Source organism: Drosophila bipectinata, chromosome 2L (genome assembly GCF_030179905.1).
Source record: "Drosophila bipectinata strain 14024-0381.07 chromosome 2L, DbipHiC1v2, whole genome shotgun sequence".
Lineage (NCBI taxonomy): Eukaryota > Metazoa > Arthropoda > Insecta > Diptera > Drosophilidae > Drosophila > Drosophila bipectinata.
The window spans coordinates 9,580,524-9,592,964 of record NC_091736.1 but is presented as its reverse complement, the minus strand read 5'-3'; the positions used below and the strand labels follow the sequence as shown (position 1 = coordinate 9,592,964).

Sequence of the window (12,441 nt, the reverse complement as noted above, 5' to 3'; positions counted from 1 at the left end):
TTTTACTGCCTACACCTGGTCGTCCCCTCCGCACTCCTCCGCCATGACTCCCAAGTCCTGTGAGCTATTTGCAACGCTGTCGCCTGTCTTTTGTAGTCTACTTTTCTGGGCATGTCATGTGAATTTGGATGCCCGTGCGCCCGCCCTGCCTGACAAAGACAACACAACACATGCCGGTAACTTTGCTTTCAATTGCGCTAAATTATAAAAAAAATCAATAGAAACCAGCAGAAAGTAGTAGTGCAGGGGGAAAAATTTTAATGAAATGTCATTTTAAAATTGTTGCTGTCAGTTTGTGGGCGCCAGAAGTCAGAAGCCCGAGGCAAGGCCTCTTTTCCAAACGAACTATCGCTTGCATGTTCTGACTCATGGTCAGGTCAGTTGGAATGTTAATTTCAATCTATAGGGAAGGTTTTTTCCCTGGTTGACTTTGAATTTCTTTTTTTTTACAGACTAGGAGCTATAAAGCCATGCAATATTATGGTGAAGTCTCTAAAGAACTTAATACTTCAAACGAAGTATACTGATCTTATAAATCTTTTTAAGATCTCTATTGACTAATTATTGCAGAAATGATTAATCAAGACCAATAGTAAAAAAGTCACTTTTGGGCCAAAAATAAAAGGAAAAATATTCTGCAAAGGATACATGAGACAGGCCATGCCATAATCTTGATCTTTTTATTCTTCAAATGTCGCTTTTATGGTTCGCTGAAGAAATATCCCACGGCTGATCAAACCTACATTATAGACGACCTTTAGTGACATGTCCAGAGCTTAATAGAAACAGAAGAGAATTTAACTTTGGCATGAAGCACAAGTATTTAGACCCGTCAGAGTCCTCGTAACGATGCACGATTTGATGCTTTATTTACGAGTCCACACACGAAACATTTCATTTCCGTTCCATATAACGTACACTGCGGCCCTTGCCACGTTTAAATGCCGTGAAGCAAGTGCAACCCGAAGCAAGAAATAAAATGAAATGAGCAGAGAGGCAGGAGAGTGGGAAACAGGGAAGGAAGCGCATGCAACACCTTTTTCAAAAAGATAGTTGCAGGCTCGTAGTTAATTTCTGGCAGCTGTTTGCCTGTACAATTTACACAGCCACAACACGCAAAATAAGCCCAGAGTCGAGGCAAATAACTGGCAAAAGAAATATGCTGAGTCTGCCTCCATGGGGCAGGAATATCCGGATAGGAAGTCCCAGGCACCCGACCAACCAAACACCCAACCAGCCAACCAACCAGTTCCCAAAGCCCGTAGCCCGGAGCTCACAGCTCACAGCTCAGAGCACTGTGCCCTATGCCCACGGACAGAACCGGAGGTCTGCCTTTAAACTTGAAACTTTTTAATTTGGCGTATTTTCGACCGGTATCACGATTATTGTTTGCCATTGTTCCGAAGTTCTGATTCTGTTTTCAAGTACTTTTTGTTGAACTTTGCCCTGGTGCCTGTTTACACGCATAAATAGCGGCGGCAATAGCCAGAAGTTGATGCCATTAGAGGCGCGCTAATGGCTGCCAATTACGAGGTGCGGTTATGCCCCTCCAGCCCTTTCTGGCCTTTCTGGCCCGGCATCTCTTTATTTTCCAGCAGTTGCAGATTCTTGTTATGATTATGAGCATTGTCGGTGTAGAACAATTGTATCTGTGTATTGCAGGTCCAGCTTAGCTAATGCAACGAGTGGTTAACATCGTTAATCGCCTCCTAGTCTCATGTATAAAGGACACTATATGCCACAATCGAGCAGTTAATCAACTAATTTTAATCTCTAAAATGGATACACAAAATACTCTGCGTTTGAATCTGGCCAATGCCTTGAGTCTTTCTGTAAACGTTCTCCTAATTGTGGTTCTCATGAGTGATCAATGCCATCTACAGAGAGTGGAAGTTCCAGCAGAAGTAATAGGTAAGTTTTAGTTAAGCATGCAGCTTCAGTAAATCCACTCTATAGCATAATCATAATCATCACTTCATATAGACTATCAAATTCCAATTATGTACCAATAAAGCCAAATATCCTTTTCCTTTGTTGCAGTCGATCCCAAGTTTAGTTCTCCAATTGTAAATATGACAGCGCCCGTGGGACGTGATGCCTTCCTAACCTGCGTCGTCCAGGACCTGGGCCCGTACAAGGTGAGCTCCTGCCTACAAATCCGATAATAACCAAGCGTTAAATCAGAAAATCAGCTAGGATGCTGTTCAGGGGGGACTGTGCTGGGGACTATATGGATTCTCTACCATTTGGGTCTGAGAGCTCAATTACGCACTCGAAAAGCAGCCACAAAACCAGAACCAAAACCAAAACCAAAACCAAAACCGAAACCGACCGCATTAATATTCATTAACATTTCACCATCAACCATCATCCCCGTAGCACCGGGCCGGGTAATCTCAAAGACCAAATCTCGACACCCAAAAGCGGGAAACAAAAGTGGAATGGAAGTGGAAATGAAAGTGAAAATAAAAACATAAATAGGGATATGCCGAGCTTACCGAATGACAAAAGCGAAAATCACATAAAAAGTAATTGAAATATGAATGAGGACGTGTTAAGCGACTCCTGTCGTGGTGGTGATGGTGGAGTTTTATCCCCCATACCTCTGGGTGTCTGTGTTTTTATTTGTATTTGCATTTGCATTCCTTTTTCCCATTTTCCCTTTTGGGGGCAAAGCAGATGTATCCAGAGGCAGAGTCAGCAGAGCCGGCACTGCCAGGTAGATCTCCATTGAAGTGCAAAGCTTTGTCCCAGCACTCCGACGGGGTTGGCATTCGGATCCAGGGGTATTGTGAGGATTTGGAAGTGGGTTTGCCGAGGTCGCCCCTCAGCCAGTCGCCGTGCACAATTAAGCGATGTTCCGCTCAAAGATAATTGAGCAGGCACTTGGGTGTAATTACTTACTTTATGCTGACAGCCTGCTGGGACCCCAAAACAAACCAAATTTAATTTAACGGAGAATAATTCAGAGCCTTCGATTGAATTTGCTGGAAATTAGCCGGGCCTTAATTTATTTACGTGCTGCATATTCTAATATTTCACAAATAGCTTCACGTGTTGACATGTCGCCAGAAACGAACGAAGAGATGGGGTCTCCTGCCTCTCGTCCTTTTCACATGCGAGGCTCGGGCCAAAGGATTGGCCTCCTGCCCTCCTACCCGGCCATTGTTTTCAGCTTTTTAGCTTACAAGCTGCGTGCTTTATCACATAATAATTTACCATGGTAATTGTACAATTACGAGCTCCTCCATAGGTGTGCTCCGCGGTGTGTGCGTGTGTTACAAAATTCCATGAATAGTTTTGGGAATACATTTTTTGTTCATAAATGAACAGCTTTGCATGGCAGTTATGTTCAATTTGGCTCTCTGATGCACTGCAACTGGTTACTGGCATGCCAGATAAGGATATCATAGGAATGTGATTACGGCCAGCTATTATATACTTTCTGTGCTTATTATAATGGTATTTTATTTGATTGTTGAGCACAAAAGGCAGCCTTTCCAATCAGAACAGCCCCCTGCAGCCAATTTACATTCTGGTTTCAAGTTTCAAGCCATTTCAATGCAGGTTTCCATAATTTTCGACAGCAGCTTGTAAAGGTATTAGCTTAAAAGGGATGTTTATAGAGGCAGAACATATTATAAGTATTTCAGTGAACTTAAATAATTACACTTCAAATGATATTCTAGGTGGCGTGGCTCCGAGTCGATACCCAAACAATACTTACGATACAAAATCATGTTATTACCAAAAATCAGAGAATCGGAATTGCCAATTCAGAGCACAAGACATGGACAATGCGCATCAGGGACATCAAAGAATCGGACAAAGGATGGTAAGCAGCCAAACTACCAATTTAAAACCAATTGGAAAAATATTATTACAAAATATTTTAGGTACATGTGCCAAATCAACACAGACCCTATGAAAAGCCAAATGGGCTACCTAGACGTTGTAGGTGAGTAGTGTTCTGGGATTTTGAGGTTGAACTTCCTACAATTCCACATAAAATAAAACCAAAAAAAAAAGAAAAACAAACATGCTTCTGTGTTTCTCAAAGCCATTATTAAGGATATCGGTTGAGAGAGTCGCGGCTTAATTAATTCTGCCTGCCGGGATTTCAGAACCAGCCTCTGTGAATATGATTCTCCATGGCCGACTCTCCAAGCGGAGGCTTAAACAAGTTTAACCGTCCACTGAACCGCACAAATTGTTGATTTTGAATTAAAACAGCAGCACCAAAGCTACGGCATAAGAAATTCCCGGCCTAGGAAGTGGTCAGCGGGCACATTTGGTTGTCCATTTACGGTCCGTTTTTCCCCGGTGCCTGGTCCCCGGTTCCTCATTGCCACCGTTGCTCCGGTTGCTCCACCTGCACTCTTCCTGGACCCCTTCCCAATCCCACATGCCACTCAACTGCCTAAATACCTTTCGCTGGCAAATCTAAATCAACGCGCTATATATTTTAGCCACCATTGCAGTCGGCGCGGCATTCACCGGCAAACACGAAAAAGTATAATCAACTGGGTGTATTTGCACTGGATAATCAGCGACCAATGTACAGTGGACAGAGTTATGTTTGTCTCTTCAGATTTTGTGTTTATAGAGCCCTCGATGTCTAAATAATGCTTGGAGCTGAGGTCCTTACCTTAGCTTTTATTTCATTAATGGGTTTTGGAATGACTGGCCACCTCTCTATTTCAATATTCGACTATAATATTGATGTTCAAAATTAGTCTTAAAAGTTTGTATTTTCGTAACTAGTTTTAGACTTTTACGAACCACTGTACTCCATACAGCAAACAGGAAATCGAGGGATGGCGGAAAAGCGGCCATGGGATACATTCGAGTCGAGAGCCGGTCGCGGCAGAGGAGGGCGAACTTTTGGATAGTGGGCAGTAGTGCTACCGGCGGACGGTGGTCGCTCCTGATGATTTTCGTGACCGAGTGCAGTTAAATTGTTGACGACAAACCCGTAGAGGAAGCGGTACGGTACAGCTTTACCATTTTTCGGATTCGTATGCTGCCACTTCAGGCCGCCCAAGTGGACGACCCTCATACATTGAAGTCTGTTCGGCGTTCTGGCATTTAAATGTGGCATTTGAGCGTTCCAGGACCCGGACGATTCAATTCCAAAACTGGCAAGACAATTGATATATGCCTGGGTGTGGCAGAATAATAGCTGTATAAAAAACGGAGTGTGCCAGATTTAATACCGACCCCACACCATGGGTTTCAATTACCGAACTCCACCCTGATTTTCCGCAGTTCTGAATGTATGGATCCCAGGATCCCCACCTAGTGGACTGCAATTTTCCCGCTCCCAGACTAACCTTGGCCACTTAATGACCATCCAGTGGCCACTGGCCAGTGGCTAGTGACCAGTGGCCAGTTGGCAGTGGCCAGTCGGCGCACAGGCTGACTCACGCGGAGCAAGCGAGCTTAACAAGCTGTTTGTCAACACCAGCACATTTTTTGGTAATTTACCAACCACATAATTGTGGGATATTATATGCATACAGGCCAGAGACCAGCCCAGCATTATTACGATTTCATGGTTCACAGGTTTTCCGTTGTGGGTGTCTCCTGTCCTCTGTCGGCTGTCCACTCGTCGTGTCCTGTCGTCCGTTGTCCTGCCGTCCATACCGCTGCGGTCGTGGTAATAATTTGTGTTTTTCGGGACATGTGAAAAGTTTGTCTTTTAAACAAAGGCACATGCCACGACGATTCCCCAATTCGCACCGGGGTCGAAAGCAGACCCAGGAATATGTTTGGGCGTATGAATCATAGCCCAAAAAAGGACTCTGGTCATATCCACCGTCCGGCCAAATTAGTTTAAAAAAAAATTACAATTTTAAATGATTTAAAATGGCTGCAGCTTACATTCATCTCTCGTTCTACCCTTTCACCTTTCTCTTTCCATGTACAATGCTATATTTTTTGTTAAATATTTGTTGAAAACATTATCTACCAACCACGAACGACGAACGTCTGGTGACCTCGATGGCAATCGGATGGCTTCCGTTCCTGCTGTTGCTGCTGTTGCTCGGCTGCAGTACCGCCGGATATCCTAGATTATCCTACAAGCACGGACATGGTCGTTCGCGAGGGCAGTAACGTGACGCTCAAATGCGCTGCTACCGGTTCACCAGAGCCGACAATTACATGGCGACGTGAAAGTGGAGTGCCCATCGAGCTGGCCAGCGGAGAGGAAGGTAAGTGGAACTCGCACGAGTTTGTGCACTAAAATAAATCTAGGTGCTCTTTAGATGATCCAATATTTTATGATCTTGTTATGATAAGTAGTGAGGAATGAGGCATTAATATATACATACCTTAAAAAAAACTTCGAAAAAAACTGAGTTAGTTCATTCTGACATTTCTCTCAGTGCAGCAGAAGTACACCCAACCAGAGCCATCACCATTCTTCTCCCCTTTCTGCTGATTTGTAAGTACCTTTGCTGCTGTTGTTGTCGACTCCGCTGCCTGTATGAGGCTATCCAACATTTTGGCGAACTTTTAAACACAAAGGCAGCAGCCCCCGAGCTGGCCGGCAGAAAATACGCCCATAGCCCGCCTCTGGGACAAATCCAACCCAAGCCTGTTGATGTATAGATCCTGGTGGGTGGTGACCATCCAGCAACGGGGCCCGTTTGTGGCCAAAAGTACCTGCAGACTGCAGACTGCAGTGGGCCAACCAGCCAAGCAGCCATCCAGCCAGCATGCTGGAATGGTACTCCCTGCTGTTTGGTCCTTGATGATGATGATGGCGAACTGACAGAATTAGCAAATGGTTTGGGCCGATGGAGCCTGGTGGAGGTGAAGGCAAAGGTAACAGGGATGCATAAGTGTCTGGTGGTGCAGAGTAGATTTGCTAATTGGCCTTGAAGCTGGTCCCCGCAGAACAGCTCTGAGATTGAATTTTCAATGTTTCCAATCCAAACGTGTTGCTTAATTTTTAATGAGAAAGCAGCGTTTAAAACAAATTTAATAACTAAAATAGAAGCTATATATATTGATAAAATAAAAATTCTTGCTTTTAATTTGTTCACTTTTTAATAAACTCTTACCATCGCAATATGCATATATCCTTTTTTAAAGCCATAAATGTAATATTTAATACTACCCTGACCATCAAAACAAACCCTGCTTTTAATGAAGAAAATGCAAAAAAATCGGCAGTCACACGAACCGCCAAAATGCAGAATAAAAACTGAGCTGCAATCAAAGGTCCTCTAGAAAAGGGTTCCCGCAAAATTAAAGAGAAAAAAAGGAACAGAAGCAGAAAAACCCATACAGCTAAATGAGAGGATTTTCAAAAAAAATGAGCAAAAAACTTGGTCAAATGACCTTTTCGTAGGGGCTTAAATGCCTACCACCCCAAGCACCCCACACATGTCTGCTTCCTGTCCACCAACCAGTCCAGGTCCTTTCATTTTCCCATTTTCATAGGTGCACGGAGTGGTTATGTGAAAATTCTATAGAAAATAAGGGGTATTACAAAATTTGTGTCTGCACTTGGGTGAAAAATCAAGTAACATAATAAGAATGTTTTGGTTGTTTTTAAAATTAAATTTTTATGTTTTAAAACCAGTACTTTTAAAATAATTTTTGTAAATTATTAACAATTGATTTATATTATTGAAGATTTGATTTCAATCTACATTTGATTATTTGTTGTGTACTTGGCTTTCAGCATAAAAAGTCAAATTTTATATTACGACGAAACTGAGCGAAATTACACGCTTTTCGTGGCTATTAGCTTTAATAGCAGACCGTAAGCCAAACCGAATGGCACAAAAAAGTGGCGGAATAGTGAGGCTAATGAGCGACTCGACCGGTCTAAAGTAGTGACCGCGTCGAAATGCCAAATCAATATACGAAAAATCGGCTTATTATTGTGTCCTGCGACTTAACCTAACAGTATCAAGTGCAAACTAGCCAGCATTTCCGTTTCCGGTCCACCCAAATACAATCACACTCTCGTCGTGTACCTCATCGTCTGTGTGGCTGCCGGCTTAGCCCAGGCACTGTGAAATTTTTATAATATAAAGCACAGTTCGGCTATCAGAACAGGATGTTGTTCCACCAACCCACCAAAATGGCCAGCAACTCCATAAAAGTCAACATCGTATACATATTAGAATATTTTTTCTATGCATAGAACTTTTATAGACGGTTGCACCATTGAGAATAGAAAACTGCGGTAATAACTGTGTGGTAATATGGGTACTTGGTTGTTGAGCGTATCTGTATAGTCAATAGCTACAAAGTGGCTTAAAGAAATTAACTTTTACAGGGAAACATAGGCCATAATATATAGAAATAGTAAAATAAACGTTAAAGTTTATGTTCGAGATGTAAGAAGTATATAATTCTTTACAGTTCCCAGCATTGAGGGCACATACCTGGTAATACCAAATGTAAAGCGTCAACATATGGGAGCTTACCTCTGCATAGCCTCCAATGGTGTACCCCCCTCAGTGAGCAAAAGGATAACCCTCGTAGTGCATTGTAAGTTATTCAACAGATACTTAGCTGAAGCCTGCACTTTACATATCTAATACATATCTGCCAGTTCCACCCATGATCACTGTCCAAAATCAATTAATTGGAGCTGTCGAGGGAAAAGGCGTTACTCTCGAGTGCGAATCAGAGGCCTATCCCAAGTCCATCAACTACTGGACCCGAGAACGAGGAGAGATAGTGCCGCCAGGTGAGATATTCAGATTGGATCCAGAGGGTAAACATTTAAAATGTCATAAACCGAGACCACCACATTAGTCGGGCTACCGAGTCCTGCGAGATAAAGTTCGCAGCCATGTCAAGGGGTCCTTGTCGCCGCCAACTAACGAACTGATGACCGCTAAGTGCGGAACTGCACGCGACAGTCGCAGACACACCAAAAAAGTTGTTAATTAGCTGATTTAGAGACTCGCCAGAGACGGAGCAAGCTGCTGTGGTTTTACCCCAAACATCCTCCTCACACTGCTGCCCTGGCAAGGGATATCCTAGAGGGGAGGGCTTAGCACGGAGCTCGGCAAGAAGCGACTGGGATAACTGTTTTCGTATCCGTTGTCATAAATGGAAATAAAATTAATTTACAATTTTGTGCCTGGCAGATTTTAATTGACAACAGAAAAACCAAACCGAGAGCATACCCAGATCCGACCCGAAAACCCCCTCAGCCCCCGGCTACGGCTACGGTGTGACATGCGTTCGTGCATAAATTTTATGCCTGTCAGCAACATTGTTGAAACTTTAGCCCGGCAGTCCGCCAGGCCGCCCGTCCGCCAGCACATACTCGGCGGCGATGTGCGCGTGACATGCATTTAATTATTAAATAACGCAAAATTTCAATTAAACATTAATTAGTTTATTATTTTAATGAAGTATTAACTCGGAAATCAAACCTATCGACTCACAGGTGGGAAGTACACGGCGAATGTTACGGAAATCGGGGGCTATCGCAATGCAATGCGACTCCACATCAATCCTCTGTCTCAGTCGGAATTCGGGGCCTACAGATGTGTGGCAAAGAACTCTCTAGGCGACACCGATGGCACTATCAAGCTATATAGTAAGTTTCCTTCATAAGGACCTAGTAAAGTTGAGTTCCACAACTGAAACGATTTTTAATTAGGAATTCCGCCAAACGCTGTGAATTATGTGGAAAACTTCGAGGTGCGACATAAAGGTGAGCTATTTTCTTTGTTCAATACCCTTAAATTAAGCAGAATAAGATTTTCAAGCTACCCCTGAGCAAGCAGAGTAGATAAAGTGCGGGTAAAGAAAAATTTAATAGCCACTTGGCATACATTTAAGATGCGCGAAAAATATTCAGTATTTCCCGACTTGGCTTGGCAGGAATCATGGGAAATATAAAGCTGGAGGAAAAAAGCAGGGGCAAGCACGAGCAAAAGCACATAAATAATTCATACGCCATGCAAATCCGTTCCAAATCGTCAACGCCACGGATCAGGTGGATGTTGGCAGGTCGGCGGTCGAGAGTTTGGTGGAAAAAGGTTGATTGCAGCCTCCAGACCGGCAGACCTCCAGTGCTCCTGTCCTCCAGATTTCCAGACCTCCAGACTTGGGGGTGCAAAGTAAGAAAGATGGTAGTGGAAATTGAAACTCAACAAACTGCGACAAGTTTATTATGAATATGCATTCGAATGAATGAGAATCCTTTTCAGCAGTTACTTATAAATACTAAGCCTCTGTGCCGCAACTTGCCACCAACTTAACCGAAACTCAATGATTCCATTTCTCCGGCACAGGCAAAAAACGGACGAAAAGCTCCGAATCGTATCATCCGGCCAGGGCCCAGGAGCACAGTGGCGAGGACATGGAGAATCCCGGTAAAAGAAAAGGTAAGAAGCGGATGGCAAATGCCATGATGGCAGAGGTTGCGGCGAGTGCGGCTTGCCGATTAGGGTTATGGGCCATATTTCAAGCATTTTCCTTGCGGTTTGGGTCCAGTTTAACAGGCCACTTGAGACAGGACGAATGCCATAAAAAGGATACCCTGCTCGACCAGTTGTCGAGTCGCCCCGTCGGCCCAGCCCGTCACTGTTTAACAGATTTTCACACTAATTTGCGTAGCAACAAAAAAAAACTCAACAAAAAGGGCGGCTTGGGGTCCTGTTCTGCGCAGGCACCGGCCAGGTGGCACAGGTAAGGACTCCAGCTTCTCGGAGGTCTTAGGGCATAATTGTATATCAATAAACACGCTCGGCTTGGCTTTATGGCAATTTAATGATTTGTAAATACTTGGCCACAATCAAATAAAATCATTTCATGGCCAACAGTTGGAGTATTCATACTGCTCCCTTATTTTATTTGATGGCGTGGAAAAAAGGCAAGGGGATGGGCCGCATAACTTTGGTATAATTCGATTCAATTATTAGAATTGTAAAAGAAAAGTTTTATATGAGCTTTCCTTGTTTACTTCGGCAATTAGGGCCACAAATTCAAGTATTTAGTAGGGACTTTGCCCCAACATAGTTGAACAAGGACTGTGTTGTTGAACGGACTTATCACACTAGTCCCTGCCAGTCACTTGCCTGCCCAACCAAAATCTCGGCCTGGACCTGATAATCACTTAGCCAATTTCCGCTGCGTCGGCCCAGGTATCCCATTAACAACGAATTTCTTTCCGCAGCCGATTTAAGCCTCAGTGCGGAGGGCATCGACAGCATTTATGGATCCTCGGCCGCTCCGACCAGGCTGCAACCTAATCAGGATTTGGTCTTCAAGGGACTGCTTTTGGCAGTAGCCGTGTCCGTGGCGGTAGCGGGAATGATGCGGAACACCCGGATGACACAGCTGCCAGAAACACTGACGCATGTTTGACACAGACGCCATGTAGACACGAAGGACATGGAGTCGTCCCTGGATCTCGGCCGGGAGTTGTAGTCCGTGGAAGTGGCAGCGCGACGACGATTGAGTTTGTCAATGCCAAACGTTAGTGGGTGCTGATTTATGGCTCGTTGTGGCTGCTTTTCGTTAAAGTCTGCCAACGCTGCATTACATATATCATCGCCTCAACGACGGAGTGCGGTCCGCATCTGTAGTTAGTAAGTAAACAGGCTTCCTTCTCCCAAATCCCACTCCCTACTCCCAGAATCGAGTTTAAGTTCAAGTTTATGCCATTGTATCTTTTGTAAAAATCACAGAGTGCAACTCGATTGCATAAAATGTATATAGAAGTTCTGCACGATTTCTTGAGGTTCTCCTGCCGGTTGAGAAGGAGACACTACCCCGTTGTGTATTATATTGTATGTATAAACCTGATGTGAGAGACTGGATCTGTGCAAATTAAAGTTTAATTGCCGATTAATTGAGAGCTAGGGTGTATAGTTTCGTCAGGGCTAAAGAAAAGTGTAGCTGTTAAGAAAAACTGAAAGGTCAAAGGCAGTTAACCTTCTGGGAGCAGATGTTGTGGGCAGCAGACATATATTACACAGATTATGGCTACAAATCGGAAATATTTATAAACAAAAAAGGAAATCTTCGCCAAATGCTCAGCCATGTGCTTTGTAAAAAAAATACATTAAATATTTAAGGCTGTACCTATACGAATGATCCGAACTCAGCCATTAAATGCTCAATCGGTTTTCTTAATCCCGCTTCATTGCTCCCGAAGTTATCAGAACTACCTTTAAGCGTTCAACCATATATGGATCGCATTAAAAACGTTATAAAAAACAACGCATACATATCATTTACATAATTAATAATATTAAAAATCAAATTGAAAAAAAATTGAACTTTTGGTTGCGGATTAAAATATAAAAAACAAATTAAATTGCTTCAGAGGCCAAAACAAAAGTTTCATTTCATATTTAAAAATTCTGAAATATTTTTAAGCCTCTTAAAATTTCTATGCATTTTCTTAAATTATTGTTAAAAATGAGATACACAATCTATGATACATTT

General features: G+C 43.2%; 1 protein-coding gene across 1 annotated transcript; it reads left to right on the top strand.

Annotated features, from left to right (window-relative positions):
• The first annotated feature begins 1,719 nt into the window (after positions 1–1,719).
• DIP-eta (Dpr-interacting protein eta) lies at positions 1,720–12,441 on the top strand. Its single transcript, XM_017243852.3, has 11 exons — positions 1,720–1,911; positions 2,041–2,138; positions 3,690–3,835; positions 3,897–3,958; positions 6,057–6,215; positions 8,386–8,514; positions 8,579–8,716; positions 9,428–9,580; positions 9,644–9,697; positions 10,281–10,373; positions 11,165–12,441. Exons 1-11 carry the CDS (start codon positions 1,779–1,781, stop codon positions 11,353–11,355), a joined length of 1,356 nt encoding a protein of 451 aa, XP_017099341.2. The 5' UTR covers positions 1,720–1,778; the 3' UTR covers positions 11,356–12,441.

Bases quoted from the DNA above. Each gene is read 5' to 3' on its own strand.
- DIP-eta (XM_017243852.3), top strand. From the start codon at position 1,779: ATGGATACACAAAATACTCTGCGTTTGAATCTGGCCAATGCCTTGAGT. The intron at 1,912-2,040 runs GTAAGTTTTAGT...CCTTTGTTGCAG, and splicing joins AGTTCCAGCAGAAGTAATAG to TCGATCCCAAGTTTAGTTCT. The intron at 2,139-3,689 runs GTGAGCTCCTGC...ATGATATTCTAG, and splicing joins AGGACCTGGGCCCGTACAAG to GTGGCGTGGCTCCGAGTCGA.